This window comes from Tamandua tetradactyla, chromosome 17, assembly GCF_023851605.1.
Source record: "Tamandua tetradactyla isolate mTamTet1 chromosome 17, mTamTet1.pri, whole genome shotgun sequence".
Classification (NCBI taxonomy): domain Eukaryota; kingdom Metazoa; phylum Chordata; class Mammalia; order Pilosa; family Myrmecophagidae; genus Tamandua; species Tamandua tetradactyla.
The window spans coordinates 48,466,699-48,491,796 of NC_135343.1; the positions used below are offsets into that span (position 1 = coordinate 48,466,699).

General features: G+C 38.8%; 1 protein-coding gene and 1 pseudogene across 3 annotated transcripts in view; both read right to left on the bottom strand.

Moving 5' to 3' along the window:
* M1AP (meiosis 1 associated protein) overlaps positions 1-25,098 on the bottom strand; it is a 120,398-nt gene that overhangs the window by 18,880 nt on the left and 76,420 nt on the right. For 2 of the 3 annotated variants that reach the window (XM_077134681.1, XM_077134679.1), the window contains exons 5-7: positions 14,291-14,464; positions 10,042-10,204; positions 8,999-9,140 (exon numbers count right to left, since the gene is read on the bottom strand). In XM_077134681.1, coding sequence (XP_076990796.1) covers positions 8,999-9,140; positions 10,042-10,204; positions 14,291-14,464 — 479 coding nt within the window. The remainder of the gene's footprint in view (positions 1-8,998; positions 9,141-10,041; positions 10,205-14,290; positions 14,465-25,098) is intronic. The other variant, XM_077134680.1, reaches the window with a different exon arrangement.
* On the bottom strand, positions 22,666-23,790 carry LOC143661607 (small ribosomal subunit protein RACK1 pseudogene; annotated as a pseudogene).

Consider the following 25,098-nt stretch of genomic DNA (forward strand, 5'->3'; position numbering starts at 1 on the left):
ATGAAGGTCAAGATAGATGTGGCAACAGGTACATGGGGTGAGGAAAGGGCAAAGAGAACTAGTGGGGAAAGGCTATGGGAGGGGGTTAGAAAGAGCTTCATTGTGAAGGTATTTTAACAGAATCCACACACAAAAAATGTCAGGCAGACAAAGGTGTGGGGAGGGAAGGTAGCAGAACAAAAATAGTTATGAGGGCATGACACAATTTAGCATGTTTGGGCAACTTTTAGTAATTTATTAGTGTACCTGGAGTGGAGGATGAAGGAGGCAGGGTGAAAGATGAAGGAAGGGAAATAGACAATGCTGGGTCACAGGAAATTTGCAGGAAGCCTACTGATCCCATACCCCATTCTAGTCTGTTGTCCTAGTACCTGTCTGTTTCTGCAGCAGACTCTTCACTCTAACCTCATATTGTTCTTTATCTTTTAAAAAAGTGGTTCCTAACCTACCATCACCCTACACTCAGCTTGGATTCTTGGTCTTATTCTTTACCTATATATCCAAGGACTTTCCATGTATCTACCCATCTATTGCCCAACCAAGTCATTATCTGTGTTCTTAGACTCCTGCTGACACATCTTGGCTTGAATTCTATCAACTCCTGTAGCCAATTAAGGCAGATCTTTAAAGCTCTGGAATGCTTTTCTAGAGACTCTGACATTTTAAGTAGGAATCTGAACGACCTAGGTGGTATTTTCACTTCTTTTTCAAGTTGACACAGACTTGACTTTGTAAAAGAAATGAGGATGTGGAAAGTGAGTCACTAGCTACATAACCAGGGATACACAATGGGATTTGGTAATTAAAATGATTTTTTCCTGGCAATGGATAGATTCATCTTATAAATATTTGGAAAAAGTTAATTTTATTTATTTTATATTTATTCCCTGCCACATTCCACAAAGCAATTAAGCTGATTTGGAGAAACACAAGAACACAAAAAAGATAAAATAAATAATTAAGGGGATTGGATAAAGGAAAAAAGGGTAGGGCAATAACAGGGCCAGGACTAGATGAGCTTACAGAAATGCAAACCACACACTTTTATGAGAAGGGAGCCCCACAGCTTTTCCTGATGTAAGTGTCTGAAGCTTTCTTGTGGATCTTTATTGAGTAGTAAGTGATATCTTTTGGAGAACTCCTGTAATCAAGATAATAAAAGACTTCATATAGCTATAGAGTGATTAAAAGTTTGGGCCCAGGACCCAGCTTTTCTGGGTTCCATCCTGACTCTACCATTTACTAGCTGTGTAATCTTAGGAAAATTACTAAACTTTTCTTGGCCTCATTTTTTCATCTGTAAAATAGGGATAATAATTCCTAACTCATAGGATGGTTATGAGGGTAAAATAATTAAATTCACATTTGAGAAGTGTTTAGAACAGTGTCAAGTATACAGCAAGTGCCATGAAGTGTTAAAATTTTAAAGTTAAAAATACATTTGTAATTATTAGAGTTTACTAATTTTTGTTAAATTAAAAATAATTTAATAAATCTTAGATATAGGCCTATAAGATCTCCAAAAGATGCCATCAAAGCACATAACTCTCTTATGGTCTGGTTTGATCTAGGAGTGAAAATTAATAGGAATGAATGGATGGCATATATCTTTCAGAAGAAACTGGGAAAATTGGGTTCATCAAGAGCCTTGCCCATCTCGTGAAGCAATCTTCTGAGGAAAAGGAAGTAGAAGACCCAAATAAAACAAAATAATCCCTTGTGAGCATAGAAAGATGCAACATTTAATTCTCAAGTAAAAAATTCAGGGGATGGAATAGTATTTAGGGTTATAGTTGACTAAGGTTTAGGGTATGTGTAAAATGTAATTTGAAAAGCCACACAACATTTATAGTTGCTGAGGCCTGATGGGCTGGCACCAATGGCTAGAATTTAATGAGGGCAGTGTGGACATTGTTTAGAACTGCTGTAAATGAGGGGGCGGATGAAGGGACAGCACTGAATCAACTGAGGTACTGAGGTATGCTTACTCTTGTAAGGAGACACAAGAACCTGCAAATGAAAACAAGGTGGAGCCAGCCAACCGGCTGAGGACAAAGCAGCCAATGTGCAATAGGCTGTCTAGCCAGGCGGGGGCTGCAAAAAGGGACAAATGAATATTAATAAGCATCTACTTCTGTACCTGGATGGGTTGGAGAGGCCAGCAGCAGACCAGTTCTGCTGTGTTCAACAATAAGAAATGCTGGATAATATACAGAGGCCATCTGTTTGATGGTAGTGGGGAGTTGCTGAGGTAATGAGAACTAGAGGTAGCTAAGTTTCTGGAGAGGAAAGAATTAAAAAACATGAGGGAATTATTGTAGCCACTTTTACTGAGGGTATATATTGATTCTGGGTTCGAAGGAGTGGAAGGGGAGGGCTGAGAATTCAGGTTTTGTATCTGCTGAGGCACTTGCTAAGGAACAGAGAAACCAGCAGATCTTTTGGTGAGACTTCTAGGGTCTCAAGCCAATTTTCCACTCAGCAACCTATTTGTTTATAATAGCGTCCATCTTTCACTACAATATTACCAGGCACACCAAAAGAGAGACCACATGTCTGAAAGCCAAGAGAAAAAAAGAGACAATAGAAACAAATCCATGGCAATTCAGATATTGGGGTTAGCTGAAAAGAACATTAAAATAACTATGAATACCATGTTCAGGAAATTAGATGAAAATTGGAAAATTTATCCAGAGAATTGGAACTCATAAAAAATATTTTAATATTTCTATGCTTGAAAGGGCTTGGTCAAAAATGTAGAAAGGCAGCAAACTCAATGGGAGAAAATATATGGAAACCATATATATGATAAGGGTTTGGTATCCAGAATATAAAAAGAAATCCTACTACTCAACAATAAAAGGACAAGAAACCCAATTTAAAAATGGGAAAAAGACATGAATAGATATTTTTCCACAGAGGAAATAAATACAAATGGCTAAAAAACAAATGAAAAGATGCTCAGTTTTACTAGCTATTAAGAAAATGACAAATCAAAACCACAACTAGATATAATTTCACACATACTAGGATAACCATTATTAAAAAAGAAAACTACAAGTGTTGGTGAGGATATGGAGAAATAAGAACACTTATTCACTGCTCGTGGAATGTAAAGGGTGCGGCTGCTGTGGAAGATGGTTTAGTGGTTGTTCAGGAAGCTAAGTATAGACCTACCAGATGATCTGGCAATCCCACTGCTAGGTACATACCCAGAATTGAAAGCAGGGATGCAAATAGACATTTGCACACTTATGTTCATAGTGGTATTATTCACAATTGCCAAAAGATGGAGACAACCCAAATGTTCATCAACTGATGAATGGATAAACAAAATGTGGCATATACATACAATAGAATATTGTTGAGTAGTAAGAAGTCATGTCCTGAAGCACATGACAACATGGATGAAACTTGAGGACATTATGTTGAGTGAAATAAGGCAGACAAATATTGTATGATCTCACTGATTTGAAACAACTAGAATAAGCAAACCACTGAGTCAAAATCTAGAATATAGGTTACCAGGAAATAGAAAGAGGGTAGAGAATGGGGAGAGGATGCTTAATGTGTGCAGAATTTTTAACTAGGTTGAATTTAAATGTTTCAAAATCAATAGAGGTGATGGTAGCACATTATGGTGAATATAATTAACAGTGCTGAATTATGGGTATGATTATGATTGAAAGGGGAAGTTTAGACCCATGTATGTCACTACCAGGAAAGCTGAAGAACAAAACATGGGACTTTATAATGCAGTGAACCGTGGTGGACAATGACTGTGATTAACTGTACAAATATAAAAAAGTTTTGTCATGAGCTAGAACAAATGTATGTCACTATTACAAGAAGCTAATAATACAGTGGAATATGGAAAAAATTAACCTATTGCAAACTATGGACTATAGTTAACCATAACATTTTAATAGTCTTTCATCAACAGTAACAAATTGCTGGGGGTCAATTATGGGGGTGGGTAGGAAGTATGGGTTTTTTTTTTTTGAGTAAAGAAAATGTTCTGAAATTGATTGTGGTGATGAAAAAACAACTATGATGATACTGTGAGCCACTGATCGTATACTTAGGATGGATTGTATGGTATGTGAATATATCTCAAAACTGCATTAAAAAAAAGAAATGTAAATCGTAGAACTCCTAATCAATTACTCTATGCAAATTATGTAACAGGCACATGCAAGGTGCTTTATACACATGAAATTATTTAATCATCTTAAGAACCTCCTGAGGTATATTTTGTCATCTCATTTTACAAATGACAAGTTCAAGAGTTACTAATGTGTATCTGACATGCACCTTCTTCTTTCTTTCTCCCCCACTCTACTTTTACTGAGAAAGCCTTGTCAGCTTTATTCCAGGGTTTGAATAGGTAGAGAGAGACAGGACCTCAGAAGGAGGAGGATATGCCAAAGGGGCTAAATAAATCTATATAATTCATGGCTGAGAGAGGGAGGAAGATTATATATAGAGAGGAATAGGAACTGGGAATATATAGAGAGTTTTTGGGTTTGTTGTGTGAAGGGCTGTTAGAACAGCACCAGTTTTGAGATAACTAGGGAAAGGGGGATGGAGGATGAGGGTTTGAGAACTGTCATTGTGGTTTATGAACTAGATTGTCTTTGGTGTTATTTGAAAGACACAAATAAATTAATGCTAAAATTACTTTTGGGCCTCTGGACAGTGGTTCTTTATATGCCATTTGTACAGAGATTGAGCCATGTGGGGCTGCTGGATTTCTTTAGAGTTATTGTAAATAGTTGAATAACAGATGCTTACAGAGGCTGGGAAAATAATGAAGCTGTCAGAACCTTAGGGCTATGTGAGTCCAAGGCCCATCTTTTTCATGGACAGTACAAAATACATTTTATCACAACAGATTAGAAAATTGCCTTTCTCTGACTCCCCAAAAAGAAAGGTAACCAAGAGGGGGAAATTTCTGCCCTTGACATAAATGTGATGAAGACTGAGGAATTTAGTCAATTCCTAAAGTGGGGAAGTGGTAGAAACTCTAAGAAAAGGAAAGTATGTCATCCTGGAATCTGGGAAGTCAAATTTATAGCTTAGATCTTAATTCAATCATCATCATATATTTTAAAAACAATTTGAATAAACTTTTCTCTATAAAGAAATGAAGCAAAAAAAGAGGAATCTGAAAAGGCTTTATTAAACAAGCACCATTTTCCAGGATGGGGTAGGATTTGAACACATGGAGATGAGAGAGGACAATATGAGCAAAAGTTCAAAGGTGGGAAAATTTAAGGTTTGTATATTAATTTGGTTGGAGTATATGGTGCATGAGGAAGAATAATGGGAGATAAGGCTGGGTCTTGAATAGTAGGCTAAGGAATATGGACTTTAATGTATAAGCAATAGGAAATCACAAAATATTTTTAGGTCAAGGAATGACAGGGTCAGTGTTTCAAGATTAATCTGGTGTCAGTATGTAAAATGCGCTAGGAAGGGGAAACACTAAAGGCATAGAGACAAATGAAGAGATTACTGCAATATTGAAGCAAAGAAGTAAAAAGGGCTGGACCCAGGATGGTAATAATGAGTCTTGAGAGAGAAAAATGCAGTAGTTACTGCATTTGGCTAGAACACAAAGGCTTAATGAGTGATAGGGTATTGGTACCACTGGGAAACTTGTGATAATCAGAGGAAAGTCTCAAGAGGACTAATCTGTAAATGTAGGGTTAAATTAGAAGGGGGAGAGTCTGGAAGGAAGAAAGTTAAGAGCTTACTGAAGAGGATTTGGTGAGGACAAGCAGTGGGAATGGGAAGGAAAGGACAGGTTTAAATCATGTTATGAAAAGAAAATTGATGTGATTTAGTGATGAAGTGGGTGTAAAGGGTGAGATGGCTAAAAATGACTGAGGTTTCAAGCCTGGGTAACTAGTTATTAGTGGTGCTGCTATTAACAGAAAGACAGAAGTTAAAATGAGAAGTTGTCTTGAGGAGAAACATCACAATAAGAAACAGAAGGAAAGAGAGTTACACAGGTTGCTGCCTTGACAAAAGATTTTAAGAGTCCGTGAAAAAGGTGTAAGAATAACAAGGATGGAGTTAAAGAAGTACTGCAAAGACTTGTAATAATTGGGTTAGTAAGGTTAAAACTCTAAATAAATCTTGGCACATAGTAGGCACTTACAAAAGATCTGCTGGTGAATGAATGAGCTGATGCTTGTGGAAAATCCTTCCCACTATAACATACTGCCTTTCAGGTTTTTTGTTGCTTGGAGAAGCAGTATGTGGAAAGTGAGAAGGAAGAGCTATCCAAACACTAATTAGCTTCATTCTTTTCCTCAGTGTTCCCATCTATAAAATTGGGGACAGTATTCCCTATCTCACAGAGGTACTGTGAACATTGAATGAGATAAAGTTTGCAAAGTGACTAGTACTTAGAAGTGCTCCCAAATAGTATCTTTTAGTTATGGGTCAATCAAACAACTTGCCCGTTTCCGTGAGAGAGAAGTGATAAAGAAGAGGTCTCTTTGGCCCCTACAACAATGCCTGGCACATAGTGCTCAATAAATAAATGTTGAATAAATAAATAAATATTCTCAAACACCGAGTTCAGAGGCAGGGAGACTGTTCTTGTGTATGTAAGCCAGGACAGAAGGGAATACTCATTCCCATCCTTGCTTTTAATGGCTGTATAATATCTCATTGTCTGAATTATAGTTCCTAGAACCTTTTGCCTATTTAGCCAGTCCTTTACGTAGAACATTTAAGTTGTTTCTAATTTTTTACCACTTTAAATAACACTGAGATGAACATGCTGGGACATACACCTTTGTTCCCTTTCAAGATTGTTTTCTTGGGCTACATTCCCACCAATAGCATTAAAGTCTTGAAGGGTATTACCTTCCAGAAAATTTATATGCCTTCTAGCAATATATGAGAATGTCAATACAAAATGTTTAAAATATCAGGTACTATAAGAATGTACTGATACCTTAGAGCAACTAGAAGTAAAAACCTAAAATTGTGGAATTGTAACCCACACCAAACTCTGATATCTGTTCTATAACTAATTGCTGCAAGGTACTTTGAAATGTATTGTTTTGTATATAGGTTATTTTTCACAAAAAAGAAAAAAAAAGAGAAGTAGTGTAACAGAAAAGATAGGATTTAACAAATGAGTATGACTGCTGAATCATTATATGGATATTTCTTTTGGTCTCCAGTGTCTTGGAGCAGCTAGAAGAAAAAATGAAAAATCGCGGAACTGTAACACATACCAAACTTTAAAATTTGTTTTATAACTACTTGTTAAAATGGACTTGGAAATTTATTGCTTTTCTTTGTATATATGTTATATTTCACACACACACACACACACACACACACACAAAAACGCTAAAAAAAAATGTACTGAGATGATACAATTCTTGCCTGTCATGGGAGAGACCAGGGTTTGATTCCCGGCCCATGAACTCAAAATAAAATAAAATAAAATAAATCAACAAATAGTGCTGAGATAATGGGAGAGTCACTTGGAAAAGAATAAATGTGACACCCCCACCCCCCACCCACTGCACAGCTTACAAAAACAAAACAAAACAAAGCAAATTTTAAAAAAGAATGTACTGAAGACACATGAGGGAATTGCTCCTGAGTGATGATATTATTTACAAGAGCCTGAGGAATTGGGTGGAGTGAAATAGCAAACTGAGCTGTTGGGCACTAACAGTCAGAACATCTTTGTTGTCTCTGTGCGCTTCAGATAGGAAACAGGAACTCGGTGGGTGGACCCACAAGAGAGTGAAACAAGGAAGAAGTCTGCTTCTGATAATGAAAGAGAGACCTTGCTGTGCTGTTCTGATCACATGTATCTTACAGGATCAAACCTTTTTTCTATATTCATGTAACAGTTATGCATGTCCTTAAATTACATTTGCAGTTGTTTTATTTTGCTCTTAAAGTATCATATAGCTGTTTAATGTGTGTGCTCTTTTATTTTTTTTTCCATTTCAGGAAATGGCATTCATCTAGTTGTTCTAGTCAGAAACTAAGCAGTTACTTGAAACTTTCTTCCTTCTAACTCCCTACATCCAGTCCTTCACCAAGTTCTGATGATTCTATCTCTAAAATATTTCTCTAACCAGATTACTTTTCTCATCTTGACTTTCAATATTCTAGTCCATGCTACCATCATCTCTTGGCTAGACTACTGTAATGCTTACTTACCTCATTTTCTTTTTTTGATTCTTGCTTTTGCCAGTTTATTTCCAAATTCAGTGCAAGTAATCTTTTAAAACCTTAAACACATTATGTCATTTTCCATTATTTCTTTCCCTACTTAAAATAAAACCCCAGGTCCTTCGTTTGGCCTAGCAAGCTTTGTGTGGTTTGACTCTTGCTCACTTCTCCAGCTTTTGTCTCTCTCTTACTAGCTCTCTGGAATTCAGCCACAACAGCCTTTATTCTTGGTTCTCCTCTCAGCTCTCTCCAGCCTGGGGATATTGCATATGCCTTCTCCAGCACCTGGAATGCTCTTCCTGCCACCCTTCACCTGGCTAATCCCCATTCCAGTTTAAATGTCACTTTCTCAGTCTCTTATTTTCCTTCATAAAACTTATAATTAGAGTACATATAGTTTTTAAAATTTTGTCTCTTTCATTTGAAAGTAAGTTTCTTGAGGCCCACAGATAATATATATTATGTTACCACTGATTATTTAGGGCTTAGCACAATGTCTGGAATAGTGTTAGTAGGGAAGTGGGTTTCAAAATATAGTTCCTTATGGAAAAATTTCTTTTGCCATTTAAATTTCAGCCAATAAAACCAAAGACTTTCAAGTTTGGTATCACGTAACTGAATTCAGGAATTATTCTCTATAGCAGGAAACCCACCAAATTTGCCCCAAATTTCAATGTTTCCAGGTCTTTTCTCTTGTGAGTAGGGCAGGATTAAGTTAGCTGCTTTTCTGTGGTTGATGCTTTAACATTTTTCCTCACCTGTGGACATGGGTACTCACCAGCAAGCTGTGACATAAAGCATGGAAGTGCTGCTGATTTGTTTCCAGTTCATCCCAGTCCAGCTGCCAGCAGCTTGTGGGTCTGAGGATGAACGGGAGTCCATATGTCAATGACTCACAGACCCCACTAGATTTTAGAGCCCTGAGGAGAGACACAGGCAGTGAAAAATCGTCAGTGATATCCAGAACCTCTACCTAGATCCACTTAAATTCAGCTTCCATCTAAGACCCTACGCTGAAAGCCTTTAGGTGGGATCTTATGAAATACTCATCTTTGTATGGCCATGCTTTGTACCTAGCATGGTATCTGGCACACAGCAGATTCTCAGAGCCTGTTAATCAATAGAAGCTGGAGCCAATAGGCAATCTCAAGATTTTGATGGATATTTCTTCTCCTGAGGCCATTCCATTCCAAGTGGGTTCTTTGAGGATGCTCCCATAATACCCCTGCTGCAACAACATATTACACAATAGTATGCTGTCTATATCCGGGTCTTGGCTCTTTTGCATTTAAGTAGGTTCCCTAGCCGCATCTACAGCTACAAACTCATGGACAAGTTTACTCAGGTACTTGTGCATGGGGTACTGTGATAGGAACTAGAAGCAGTAAAAGTGACCTTTGCCATCATTACCAATTCTACCCTAGACTTGGCTCCCCTGTAATCAGGAATTCTATTAATTAGAGAAATGGGAGGGGACAGGGGTAGATCCTCTGTACCATTGCTCCTTGAAGTTGGATTTCTGTCCTGAGGCCTACACAAAAGGTTCAATATAAGCATTTACTGACTGGATAAACACTTGTCTACTGGTCTTATTTTTCTCTATGTTCAGAGACTTTCTGGATTTCCAGTCCTCATCCAGAACTTCGGAATGTTTTAATGAAGGACAGCTTTCCCCACCTGCTCCACATGATGATGCCTGTAATTGCTGCTTTGGGACTGACTCCTGCCTTCCTGACAGATCGCTATCTCTGGACTATCTAACCATATTGAACCAGTAGGAATAGGATTTGCATGGATTGGAGAGTTTCCCTTGGACCATACTTGATCACCCGGAGTTTGTAACAGGAAGCTGATGACTGGGAAACCATCTGGTAGATTGTATTAAAGTCTCCTTTGGGATCATCCACTCTTAAGAAGCCATCAGCTGTGCCAGGGAGCAGGGATGGGCTGAGAAGTCGCTCTTGGAGATCACATTTCAGACACACTACACACACACAAAAAAAAGGCATTTGGGGAAGGATTATGGATCACAATTTATCTCAGTCTGTGAGATTAAGAGAAAATCTGCCACCCATTCCCCTTTACTGGGCAAGCAAGGGTCAGGAGTGGGTAGAGGAATGGAAAGAGGAGAATATTTTGGGAAGATAGAACAGATCTGGAACCTACAGGATCTCCATTGCTTTACACAATAATTAACTTGTTTTCTGGGTCTTGCATGATTTTTACTTGTTTTATTCCTGGGTTGGCTGGACAGTTGCCTCATGGTGAGAGATTTGGCTTGTAAGCCAGTGTGAGAGGAACACGTGTCCTCTGTGGGGGAGGCAGCTAATACTATAGTATGTAAAGGACCTTTAGCAATCGGAGAAGGAAATCATGCCTCTGCTGCTTCCCTGTGATAGGCCTTGGCAGGACTGCAGGTCAGATGAAGGAAGAGCAGGAAAGCAGAAGTCAGACAGTCAGCTGACAGCTACTGTTTCAATGTGGGCTCTTTTATGGACATATGGGGGAGGAGGACAATAAGTTCCTGAAATAGTTTATTTTTGAGTTCCCCCAAAAATATGAGTATAGGCTCTCCTAGCCTTGGGGCATTACTGAGGCACAAACAACAGTTCTGAGCTGGACTTAGACTAGGCATGAGTTACTCATCTAAGTATAATACTCTTCTGAATTATGCTTCTGCTGCAGCAGGATCATTCATTCATATATCACTGTGTACAATGTTCTGTTGCACTAGGTGTGAATCCTTGATATTACAAAGTTTTTCAATAAAATGGATACCTGATTTGTATACCAATAAACTTGCAAATATATGAATGCTGAGGGCTAGTAATAGATGTTAGTGATGTGTCACATGACTGTATTAATGGCAACGTGAGGTAAAACAAAAGTAGAAATAATGTAGAAAAAAATAGAATGGCAGAACAGTTGTCAGATCCAGCTGCCCCTGCCAGGCCCAGCAAATCCGACCTAGACATTAATTCTGGATGAGCTCTATAGGCCTGGTGCTTCCCAGAGTCCTGAGAGTGAGTAGGAAGGACTTTGCTTAGGACCCTAACTCGCTCTCATTTTCTCTCTGCCTGACTTCTTCACTGCTAGGTTCCTGGCTTCGTCTATGTTCATCTGGCTGAAGTTTTCTTCCCTGTTGTAATAAGAATCACCTGGGGAACTTTAATAACCTATTGATGTCTGGGACCTAGCCCAGACCAATTAAGTAGAATCTCTGGGAGTGAGGTTCAGGTTTGGTTATCTTTTAAAGTTCCCCAAGTGATTCTTATTGAAGCAAGGGCTGGGAAGTACTGGATCTGTAGCCTCAGCCGAGTATTACAAAGCCGGGAATGCTGTTTTAGTGGTGCTACAGTCTAGAACCAAGTATGCTTCTTACCTATCAGAGCCCAGCTGCAGGGACAGCAGACTCTGAACCAAAGAAATGAAAAGACGCTTATCTGTAGCTGACTTTGCACCCTGTCAGAGGGAGGCCTATGAGGGAAGCACTTGGAGATGGGTGAAGGGCCCTAAGCAACTAAAGAAGCAGATGGCATGGGGTGGAACCATGTAAGGAGTCAAAGAGAACACCTGAGGAACACTCCTCAAAAGACTCTACAGTAGGAGAGGTTAGAGTTCTTTATTTTGTTTTGTTGTTTTGTAGTGAGCCACTTGACCAGAAAGCTACCTGTGTGGCACTGCCTCAGTTTTTTAAACAATAGATAACTACAGTATGGTCTTTTCTGTCCTTGTTTAAAATTTCAGGAGGGTCACACCCACTCCAAAGGAGGCCTAATTTACCAGACTTCATTCTAGCTGTGCCTGAGCATCTGGATTCCAGTGAAGAGCTCCTTGGCAGATAGTTGACTGGAGTCTGGATCTAAGTTCTACCACATACCCTGAAAACTTACAGATTTCCAAAAATGATTAGAGGTGGAAATAAACCTTTTGGCTCTGACCCTGGTGCTGAAATCCTTGGAAAGACAGAGACTAAAGCAGGAAAATTCTGGTCAGCACCATAGGCCATGCAAAAGCCAATGAACAGAAAGGTTGATTGTAGGAGTTCTTGGCCTTTGAGGGCTTCCAGCCCTCCTAATGAGAAAAAAATTTTTTTTTAGCCCTTTTGCTCGGATTTGCGAGGCAGTTTAGTGTAGCAGGTACAGGCCCAGGCTTTGGAGGCAGATAGACCTGGGTTTTATTAATGTCTGGGCAGAGAGTGGTTAAATATACAAAATACAGATTTCAGATCCTAAGGGTTAAGAGTGGGCCTTGGAGTTGGCTGGCTTCAAATTCTGGCTCTAATACTAATTTTCTATGCAGACCTGGAAAAGTGTTTAATTTCTCCAAGTCTCTGACTTCTCATCTGTAAAAAAGGGATACTACTGTATTGAATTGATTCTAAGAGAATTTTTTTCCCACATAGTTATATCTCTATATGTGTCTTACAGTTGGCATTGACCAGACATGCTTACTACTTTAACCTGAAATAAAATATTTCTAAGTGATAAGAAAGTGCTAACCTGAAATATAATATTTCTAAGTGATAAGAAAGCTTTGTATCATGTTGAATTGTTAGTGTTTTTCTTTCTTAGTGGTACACCATCAAGGTATCTTAGATTCAATGGCATATGGCAATGGTATCTGCTTCAGGATATTGTGTGAGGATGAACTGAGATAACTTGGGGAAAGGAGTTAACATTGTGCTTAGGGCAGAGGGAGGGCTCAGTAATGTTAGCTATTAATAAGTTTCTGAATAAAATAGCCAATTGCTTTAGATAAGGGAAAATAGATAAAAAGTGAATTCCAGAGGATGGGACAGGGAGGAATTGGTACTACCAGCCTTGGTCAAAAAGGGAATAAAATTTTATGCACAATGGAAGACAGATTAAAATTAAGGTAAATTGTCAAAGGCAATCCCATCCTTGGGTTGAGAGTGTGGAACAAGTCCAGTAGGGACCCAAGGGTTGTCCATAGAAAGAAAGATTTTGGGAAACCAAAATCCTATCCAGAAACACCTCCAAAGGGCTCTTCTCTGACCTAACTGAAACCACAGTCAGGGCAAAGCTCTATTACAGTACCAGCTGAAGAAACGGGTACCTGCATAAAAACTCAAATACACAACCTATAGCCAAGAAAGAGCCTTGGGAGGAGAGAGCAACCCCAGGGTGTTGTGTCAGAGGCTTTGAGAAGGGTCCCAATTAGCATGATGTCCAACCTTCATCTCTCAACCGATCCCTGTAGCCACTACCAGGATTTTGCTCAATAAGGAAAATGGGAATGAACCCTCACACCTGAAGAAAGACAAACTTTGGTCCTTTCCCTTTTGAGCTGGGCTTTATAGGAGTCACTTTACTGTACTCAGCGTGGCCGACAAGACTGATGGGCCCACTTGCAGGCCCTGCTAGCCCATGTGCTGAGCCAGTCTTCAAAGAGAATGTGAGACTATAAATGGCCTTATTCCTGCCATCTAGTAGGATCTGGAATGAAGTATCACTGTTAGCCAGAACAATACCCAGGACCTAGCTGGCACACCCATAACACTAGATTGATCTCTTGATCTCAATAACTGGGTGAACATCCTTTGTGAACATGGCCCTGGGTTACTAGCTGTCTGCCTTAGGGCCTGCTTATGTAGTTGGTTTTGCCCTTAATTTGGTGCCTCCTTAACAAGAATGTAAGTATTAATTTTGGTCCTCTCCCACTCTCCATAGGCCTTATTGATACTATTGAGGAATAAGCATGTCTTAAATTATAATGTCAATAGTATTTACCACATTAAAAATGTGAAAATTGAGAAAACTATGTGATTCATCATGCTTTTATATAGGGTAGATGAACCCTATGTCGAGGTGTCTAAGACTGTCCCTAAAAATAACTGGCCCATGCTAACTGGGCTTAGTTAGGTTTGACTTTCTAACTATGGTCTCTTTACAGAACTTCCCTTTCTATTTCTCATGCTAATGCTGGATAGCCCCATCAAATCCCTAAACCTCAACTGCTCTGTATTTTGATAACTCCTAATCTAGAGTCTTAATCTTAGACTAGGATACACATATCCTATATAATATGCCTTTTGGGGGTTGTGTACTTGAATTATCTCTAGCTCTGGAAAAACTGCTGAAACTCTGTGAAGGAAGAAGGAGATGGATATGCTCTCGGTCTGTTCCACTGTTCTGCAGCCACGCTTTGAGGAAAATCTCCAGGCTGACAACATCATTGTCTATAGCTTGAAGGTCAATGTCAGTTCCCAGGATAAAACTCTCTGCAGAAGAAAGGGAAATAGTGGTTAAATTGTTTTCTTCCTTAATGGGAAATTTTGAAAAATGCAAAATTTTAAATGCACCTATCTTTTGACCTCTTGACCTAGAGGTCGATTCCACCTCTAGATACCTAGCTTAGAGAAATTCTTGGATAGGACACAAAGAGATACTTAGTAACAATAAATCAAAGCCCCAAACAGGAAGCAACTCTGATACCCATCAATAGGAGAATGTTTAAATAAGTTTTGACACTCGGACCATGGAGTATTATTTGGCTGTTAAAAAACAACAGTATTTGTATTGTAAATGTATTGATTTGGGACATATTCTAGTTTGCAAGTTGCTGGAATGCAACACACTAGAAATGGAATGGCTTCTAAAAAGGGGAATTTATTAAGTTGCAAGTTTACAGTTCTAAGGATGTGAAAATGTGCAAATTAAAGCAAGGCTATAAAAATGTCCAATTTAAGACAACCAGGGAAAGATACCTTGGTTCAAGAAGGCTGATGATGTTTGGGGTTTCTCTCTCAGCTGGAAAAGCACATGATGAGATCTGCTAGCTTTCTCTTCATTGGCTTCCCTGGGACTCTGTCCATTCTGTTGGCTCTATTGGTTCTGGTGGCTTTTGTGGTTCTAAAGCTTTTTTTTTTTCAAATTGGTTCCCTCTTCAGGGGCTCCAGTAAGCAACCCTACCTTGAATGGGTGGAGACACAACTCCATGGAAACCATCTAATCAAAAGCTACCATTCACAATTGGGTGGGTCATTTCTCTATGGAAACCATAAAAGAGATTCCACCTAGCAATACTGAATGAGGATTAAAGGACATGTTTTCTCTGGGGTACATAATAGTTTCAAACCAGTACAGAATACTAAGAGATAGTACGTGAATACATTGTAGGACAGATGTATAGTATCATGGGAGTTTGAAGCTGTACATACACCAGAAAAGATCATGTTCAGAAAAGATCAGCTAATCCATTCTTGTGGGTGCAGATCTATTGTAGGTGGAAACTTTTGATTAGGTTATTTCAGTTGAGGAGTGTTCCAGGGTGGTTCTTGATCCCCTTCCTGAACTCCTTTATAAGAGGATAAAAGCACAGAGAAGCCAAGAGATGAAATTCAGAGAAGCACATAGAAAAAGACACAGAAGCTGAGAAAGGAAACCACAAATCAAGAAGCCAGAAGTCGAAAGCAATGAAACCTGGGAGAGAAGAACCAGCAGATGTTGCCATGTGCCTAGCCATATGATAGAGGAGTCTGGATTGCCAGCAGTCTTTCTTCAGGAAAAAGGTATGCTACTGATGCCTTATTTTGGACATTTTTCATGATCTAAGACCTCTAAGCTTGTAAGTTAATAAATCCCCATTGTAAAAGCCAACCCATTTCTGGTATATTGCATTTCATCAGCTTTAGCAAACCAAAACAAGTATGATTCCATTTAAGTCAAAATTAAAACCATTTGCATAATTATATACATATGTATGTAAATGCATTTAACAAAAATCTGGAAGGCTACCATCAAACTGTTAACAGCGGGTTACCGGTGGATAGGGAGTGGAAAGGGAGCAGTATTCTGAGATACTTTCTCTTTTTACTATTCATACTTCTACACTGCTCAAATTTTATTGTAATAATGCATTCCTTGCGTTTAAAAAACATTCTAGAATATAAAAGCAACCACAAAAACTACAGCAATGAAAGTTAAATACTTTGTTACAAAGGTGACTTCAGCTTTATGTTGTTGTTTTACAATGAAGGTGTATTCAACTATTACTTCTGTTAAAAACAAATTTTAAAAAGACTAAAAGAAAAAAAAAAGGATGAACTCCTAGGCTCCACCTTTTGTTATAGATTATATGAGTTTGTCTTTGGCATACCATCTCACAAGTATGGTTAGCAGCAAAGATAATAGGGTGGTCTGGTGGAGTGTTCAAACTTGAATGAATAGAACAGGGAAGGGTGTGGTAATGAGGCTTTGCTGTTGTAGTTCCTGCTTCAGGCAACACAGGCTCAGGAAATGGGGAAAGTCTGGGTTTGCAGGTAAATGTTGTCAGTGAAAGCCAAATGTGAGGTGGTAGAGGAAGCACAGACAGAGGAAATGCAGCAAAAGCTGGAAAGAAATGGAAGAATCCAACATTCTCTATTTCACCACGAGGGACTCTCTGAAATACTTTACAAAGGACCTAAGAAAAGCCAGTCGCTCTAATGAATTAACTTCTGTGTATGACTCATAGACACCAGGGCGAAGGCTGGTTTATTTCTAGAACGACATTCCTGAGGACAAGTCTGTAGAGGTGGCAGACTCTTCACAGGAAACAAAAGGGCTTCAGTCCAGCTTGCTGGTACTCAACATACTAGAGGTGGGGTGTGAGTTAGATGACTTCATGTTATATTTGATGACTTACCTTGTGGCTGGAAAGGTTCACTAAATGCATTTCTCTTTTACCAGAAAATGCTACCATATTCCATGAATAGTTATAAGGATTCATGGAATTTCAGTTATTCCATCAACAGTAATATTTATGAAGTAGCTACCATGTGGAAGATGAAATATCACACAGAATAAAAAGGTATATCTGACACTCTCCCTTTAAGGAGTTCATAAAGCAATATTTCCCTCACCATTCCTGCTCAAACTATCATATGCCCTATCCTATTTTGGTCCTCTAGTGATAAATATGAAGTGACTGCCCAAGAAAAAATTCTTTGCACTTTTGAATTATGCACTTTTTAATAATGTGAATCTTACATGGTTACAGGCAAAAAAAAGAGAAGTACTTTAATTTTTCTGGCCTGAAGCCTGGGCTTAAATTTGAGTAACAAATACAGAAATGACTGAACAGCTTCTCTTCAATGAGGCAAAATAGTAAAGCATAAGGAGGAAGGTACAGAACTAAAGAGAATTGAACAAAGGAGTTCAGAGAGTAGAAAGGATAATATTGCTTAGAGTTCAAACATCAGAATTTTGGAGAAGAGAAATGTGTTTATTTATTTATTTTTATCCCCCAGGGAAAGGGGCAAAAATCCAGAAACTCCTACCAAGGGCAGTGCAAAGGACAAAGTTGTCTCCAACCAAGAATCTAGAAATAAGAAAAACAGGGGTTTCCTCAGATAGTTATACTATAAAATCCACAGAGTGGTGAAGGCAATGAAAAAACAGCTAAAGAAAAGAGAATGGTTTACTGAACAGAGCAAGATTTGGCTGTAGCCTGATTGATGGTATTGGTATATCTGAGGAATGAACATGTCCATTAGTAGGGCAGAGAGTTGGTCAGAAATGGAGCACAGACAAAGGGAGCAAGGGAGGCACAGCCTGGTAGTGTTCATTGGAGTGTGGCTCAGAGGAAAGGGTGTTCTGGCTCAAGGATGTGTCCTAATGGCTAGGATGTGTTTGTCGAGTCTCTGTCCTTTTTGGTGGATATGTGGGTTATGGTTCTCCCTCAAAATATTCAGGCTTTTACTTTAGTGTTGAACTTGGTAGGGTGAGTGTCTCTGAGAGGGCACTAACAAAATAAACTTTCTGATCCTGCAAAGGGGAAGGCCCAACCCTGACGTCTGATGCCTTTATGAAGGAAATTCATCCTGTTATAGGCAGCCAGTTTTCTCTGCAGATACCCCATCAATGCTCCCTATGTTCTTTCTAACTTCTTAACCTACAACTTCTTGGAAAAGCCACAGAGCAGAGTTCCTTCCTTTGAAAAAGTTCTCATGTAAGTTCTATAGACCTACTATGCTTCAGGTTTGAGCCTTCTGTTCTGTAGGCTCAAAAAAGGAGTTAGCACCCTCGTGGTGATAGACTACCGTTATCTAAGTAAAGACTAATGTGTAAACCAGAACACTTTAGAGGGACAACCTCTATCCATTTTCTTTGTCACTGATCTAGGAATTCACTTGCTTGTGCCCGGATCATTGCAGTAGCCTCTTGGCTGTCCTTTCAAACTCCATTCCTTCCCCTCCAGTACTGCCTATGTACTACAACCAGTTAATTTTTCTAAAACATGGCATCATCAGATCCCTCTTAAAGAGCTCATACTAACTTCCTGCTCTACTCTTTTTTATTCCCCTCACTCATCCTTGTACTCAGTCTGTACTACTCCTTATTCTTCAAATACTCTACCCTTTTGGTCCTCTGGAGCCTCCCCCACTTTTTCTCCCCATCTCTGCTTGCTGAAATCCTATGTTCCCACCCTTCAAGATTGGGCTCAGATGTCACCTCCTTCATAGAGTCTGCCCTGAGCCACCTTCCATCTAGTGTATTTAGGCATAGCTCTTGATTAATATTTGCAATATGGTTCATACTGCAGTTTGCCTTCATACCATTGTTACTTGGAAACATTTGGTCTCTCCTATTCAAACGCAAACTCTTAAAGGGTAGGAGCTATTTCTTGTTCACTTCCACTCTCCCAGCCCCTAGCTCAGTACCCTGCATACAGCTAAAGCTTAGTGAAGTCTGTTGAGTTCAACATTGCTCTCTCCTCCTCAGCTCTCATTACTTTTTCCTGTAATTTTTTTTTCTTCAGCTAAATTAGGCTCTGTGCCACATGACTTCCTTCCTTCCTTAGTGCTTTTATTACTCTCAATCTATAGCCTGCACCTCCTTCAGAATCCAACTTCAGGACTGACTTTGTCCAGGAAGTTATGCTTAATCATATCCTCCTATATCTGGTTTTAACCAGCACTCCCTTTGTATCTGTGGACTTCATTCGAGCAATAATAATTACACTAGTTAATTTGATTATTTTGAAGGGTTTTCTTCTTTTTTTATGAGTTTATGAAATGGAGTGGGATATGGTGGAATGACCAGGGTTTGAATCATACCTTGCAAGTTGTTAGCTATGTGCCTTTGGGCACATGTTCACCTCTCTAAGCCTCAGTTTTTTCTTCTACAAAGTTTGGACAGTACAATCTATTTCCTACGGTTATAATGAGGCATAAAAAGTGAGATGATTATGTATGAAAGTGCCTAGCACACTGGATGGCATGCAGGAGGTAAAAAAATGTCATTTATCTTCCTTTTCTCTTATCAACAAGATGATTAGCATTTAGAGGATAAGACTGCTCTTTTCTTAGTCACTGCCTTCTCTCCACCCTCAACATACATAAATGCACCAACATACATAAATTCCTTACAAACACAGACCAATGTGCTAAGTCTTGGCAGATGAGGAAGAGAATTCTCACTTCTTAGATGTCTGAAAACAGCTCCCACAGTGACTGGAGAGCAGGGAAGCATGCCCAGCATGAGGTGGGACCCCTGGGGTCATGAAATAGAAAGGCAACAGGAGTGAGCTGCGGCTCTGAAGGCTTGGGTAGTTATGAAAAGCAAAGACCTAGCTTTACCACGGTCTAGCTGTGACCTTAACGTTCAGTTTTTGGGCTTATCCTGCCGCCTTGTGGCCGCAGTGACATTCCTTACTGAGGTCTTTTTAGGGTTTATTGGAAGGGCCACAATAATGGAAAAAACTAAGGAGGCCACAATGACTGAAAATTAGGTAATGCCTAAAGCAGGATTCTCAGAAATCAAGGGAGGCTCAGGCCATTTTTATTGTCTGAGAATCATGGTATTGAAAAAATTATAAAGAAATGATAAAAAACTGTGTCTAAAAACACTTTGTTATTAAAAAAAATAGCTGAAACAGGATTTCAAAATTGAAGTGTGTTTAAAATGGGAGAATTTAACGCTTTAATGCACACAATTTTTTTCTAACAACCTCAACTTTGCCCTAGAGATTTGAGATGCCCTCTATTCTATACTAAATTTCTATAGGCATATTTCTGTGCCCTGGGGTTTGCACCTTGCACCATTGTTGTCTAGTGCTAGGTATACGAAAGAGCTGATTTCAGATAGAAAAGTGGCCAGATTGTCTCAAGGTTGGGTGCAGCAATAAAAGTACTTTGCAAAGTAAAGCAGTGGTGTGTGTCTATGAGTACTGAGGTGGGAGGGAAGAAAAGAGAAGGGTTGGACTTTAATCTTATCAGAAAAGCTTCTTATAAATCACAGCCTCCTAAAGACAGAGAGAGAAATGATGGAGAACTTACTGGTCTGAATAGGAGGGAGAAAAGGAAGTAAAAATAAAGAACCACACTGATCAAGAGTGAATAGGGGCACCCTGCATGGTCAGATTCCAGTATCTAACAAACCGATTTTCCTGTAAAAGAGCTATAAATCGAACAGTATACAAAAACCAGCTACATGGAGGGTTCTGGAGATTGAATAAAGGTAGAGAGATTTTGGAGAGAGTTGAAACTTGCAATAAGCAACCAATAAGGAGTGAGTTTTCCTTTTTTTTTTTTTTAACCTTTGTCCTGATAGTAGCTGAATTAACAGCAGTATGAGAACAACTAAAATGTCCATAGAAAGCTCTCTGTCTTTCATTGGATTTACCAAAAGGACCCTGGGACAACCAGGGCCTCCAGAGGGAAAAGGAGAAATCCAAGAGAGGAAAGAGTCAGCGAACCCTGAATTATGTTTTTTTTTTCTCCCTGAAATATGTTTTTAAACTTAGCCCAGACATTGCACTGACCATTGCACCACACTTATAAAGGCAGACAGGAAGCATTTTATAACTAAAACTTAAAGAATGGAACTAAGATCTGAATCCCTGAAGGCATGAAAGATTGCAGTCTGAAACCAACAAAGTTAATTGTCTCTAAAACAAACACTTTTCAGAGCAATAGAATAGAATCCCAAATCTCCAAAACATAACATTCATGAAATACAGTCCAAATGTTCTTGACATACAAAGACCCAGTCTCAAAGGAAAGTGCAGTCAACAGACGCAAACCTGAAGGTGACAGAGATGCTAGATTTATCAGATGAAGACTTTAAAGAAGCACAATTATAATTCTGCTCAACGAGGAACAGAAGTACGTTCATAATGAATGAATGATAGTAAACAACAAAAGAGAAATAGAAAATATAAAATTTTTCTATTTATAGAAAATAGAAACATAAAATAAAAGAGAGCAAAACAAACTTTAGAATTGAAAAATACAATATCTGAAATTAAAAAGTCACTGCATGGGCTTAATAGCAGAATGAAGATGAAAGAGGAAAAGAGTCAGTGAACTAAAGATAGCTGAATAGAAATCGTCTACTCTGAAGAATGGAGAGAAAATTTTTGGACAAAATTAACAAAAATAAACAAACAGATCCCTGGGGAATGGTGGAACAATTTTAAAAGGTTTAACGTACAGATAACTGGAGTCTCAGAAGGAGGAGAGTGAATGATGCAGAAAAAAATGTTTGAAGAAATAATGGTAGAAATTTCCCAAATTGTGTTAAGGATATAAATGTACAGATTCAAGAAGCTCTGTGAACCTTGAACAGGATAAATTAGAAGAAATTCATGCCTGATCACATCACTGTCAAGATGCTGAAACAAATATAAACATAAAATTATTGAAAGCCACCAGAAACATGACACTTTACAAACAGGGAAAAATGATTAGAAAAATGATTAGACTGTGACTTCTAATAAGAAAACACTCAAGATAGAAGATAGTGGAACAACATCTAAAGTGCTGAAAGAAAAAAACAAAAAACTCTGTCAGCCCAGATTTCTATATACAAGAAAAATATCCTCCAAGAATGAACGTAAAATGCATATTTTCAGATGAAGAACAAATAAGAGAATTTGGATCACCAGAACTATGCTACAATAAATATTAAAATTCTTTAAGCCAAAGGAAATGGTATATAAGGATAACTTGGATCTTCAGCAATGAATGAAAAGTGTTGAAAATGGTAAATATATGGATAAATATAAAAGACTATCTTTCTCTCAATTACTTTAAAATATACATGATTGTTTCAGGCAAAATTTATAATATCATCGTGTGGAGTTTAGAATGAATGTAGATGTAATACACATGGCAATTATAACATAAAAGACAATGTGTGTGTAAATGGACCTATATAGATGCAAAGTTTCTATGTTTCCCATGAAATGGTATATTTATTTTAAATGGGCTGCAAATATTTATATATACATATACACAACATAATACATATGTACATTCATATTCACATATACATTTATACATATACTAAATATATATATTTATTTAAATATAAATATATTTAAAACTTTAGGTTTTTACAGCTCACATGAAGTACTATAATCCTGAGGTTTCTAAATTTTACCTGAAGAAGTATTTTATTGACTCTAAGTGGACTGAAAAAAATTTTTTTTGCCAATTTTTCCTTTATTTCTAAAGCTCTGCCATAAATTTTTTACTGGGTGCCGATGGTTACCTGCCACACTTGCACTAGGTTGTCATCAGCAGGCCAGGCCAGAGAGGTGCACTTGGGTGGCTCTGCCTTGCTATTGGTACTAATAACTTCTTGCTTCAGTTCATCTATGATGATCTTGTACTCCAAGCCCCAGATTTTGATGCTGGGGCTTGTGGCAGCACAGAGCCAGTAGCGATTGGGGCTGAAGCACAGGGCATTGATGATATGCCTGCCATCCAGGGTATAGAGATGCTTGCTTTCATTTAGGTCCCACAGCATGGCATGGCCATCTTTGCCTCCAGAAGCAGATAGGGACCCATCTGGAGAGACAATGATAGTGTTCAGGTAGCCCATGTGACCGATGTGGTTGGTCTTCAGCTTGCAATTAGCCAGGTTCCATACCTTGACCAGCTTGTCCCAGCCACAGGAGATGATGAAGGGGTTGCTGCTGTTGGGTGAGACACAAGAGACTCCCTCTGGGTGGCTATCATCCTGGACCATGTATTTGCAGACTCCCAAAGTATTCCAGAGCTTGATGGTCTTATCTCGGGAGCCAGAGACAATCTGCAGGTTGTCAGAGGAGAAGGTAACACTCAGCATGTCCTTGGTGTGGCCTACAAATCGATGTGTTGTGGTACCTGTTGTGAGATCCCAGAGGTGTAGGGTTCCATGCCAGGAGCCTGAGAGGGCAAACTGGCCATCTGAAGAGATGATCACATCACTGACAAAGTGGAAGTGACTCTGCAGAGCATGCCAGGAGACACCACAGTTGGTCTCATCCCTGGTCAACTTCTACATGATGATGGTTTTGTTTCGTGAAGCTGACAGGGTCATGTCTGGGAACTGCAGAATAGTAGCAATCTGGGTCACCTAGCCATTGTGGCCCTTGAGGGTGCCACAGAGGGACATCTGCTCAGTCATGGCAGTGGCAGGTGTTGGTGTCACCACAGTGATAAGGATGACACTGGATAGTCTGGAGAGCTGAGTGCCACCAGACTGTGAAAATTTAAGGATATAAAATGTAATCCATAGGGTGGCCCACGGTGGCTCAGCAGGCAGAATTCTTGCCTGCCATGCTGGAGACCTGGGTTCAATTCCCGGTGCCTGCCCATGTCAAAAACAAAAACAAAAACAAAAAACAACAAAACAAACAAAACAAAAGTAATTCACAGAGCAGGCACTAAACCTAATGCAAAGAAATAAAACTAAATGACAATACATAAATTATAATGAAATTCTAAAAATTATTTAAATAATCCAAAACAAAGCAGGTGTCTTAGTTTCCAGGCTATAAGACAAATACCAATAACGGGCTAGACTTAATAACAGGAATTTATTGGTTCATGGTTTCAGAGGCTGGAAGGCTTTCTTCCTCCTGGTGTCAATAGCATTCTGGCTGGCTAGCCATCCTTGGGTTCCTTGGCTTTCCTGTCACATGGCTATGTCTTTTTCCTTCTGGGTTCCATTGACTTCCAGCATTTTGCTCCTTCCTGTGGCTCTCCTTCTGTGCCAGATTTCCTTTGCTAATAAGGATTTCAATCATATTGGATTAAGGCCCATCCTCATTCAGTATAAGCATACCTTAGCTAATAATAACATATTCAAAGGTCCTATTAACAAATGAGTTCCCACGCACAGGTTTTAGGACCTGGACATACCTTTTGTGGGGGACTTGAGTCAAACCCAAACATCTGGAAAACAGGAAAAAGAGGAACAAAAACAGAGTGGATAAACAAAAAATCAAACAGTAGACCTAAATCCAGTCGTATAAACAATTATGGTAAATGTTAATGGAGTACACACTCCAAATAAAAAAGCAGAGATTATCAGAATGGATAAAAAACATGACCCAGGGTACACAGGTGGTTTAGTGGCAGAATGCTCTAAATAATATTGCACTTTGAATAAATGCAATTTATGGTATGGAATTTCTTCCTCATAAAAATGCTATTTTTCAAATAACTTTGGATTTTCTGCAGAACCCTTAAAAAATGCTTAAATTTTAGAAAGACTTGCCATTTTTCGGAGACTATGGCTTCTGTTAATGAAATAAAGAAATGTTTGTGTTCAAAATCTTTATATAAAACAGTGGTTCTCCTTTAGTCTTAATCCCCCAGGAAAATGACGTTAATGCTGTTATCAAAGACAAGCTCTATGAACAGCTTGCATTTTCTGATCTATTTTCTAGGATACTACAGGGGCGAAAATCAATATTAGGAGTCTGACAATTGCACTGAAGCACAGAGGCTCTTTTTCTTCTTCTGGAATCCTTTAGAAATCAATGCATCTTTATCTTCTATGTTTGGGTTGTAACATTTGTTTCCTGAGAACATGTGTGGATAAAATCTTTCCAAAAGAACTTGACATCCATCCCTGGCAAAATCTAGGAGGAAATCTT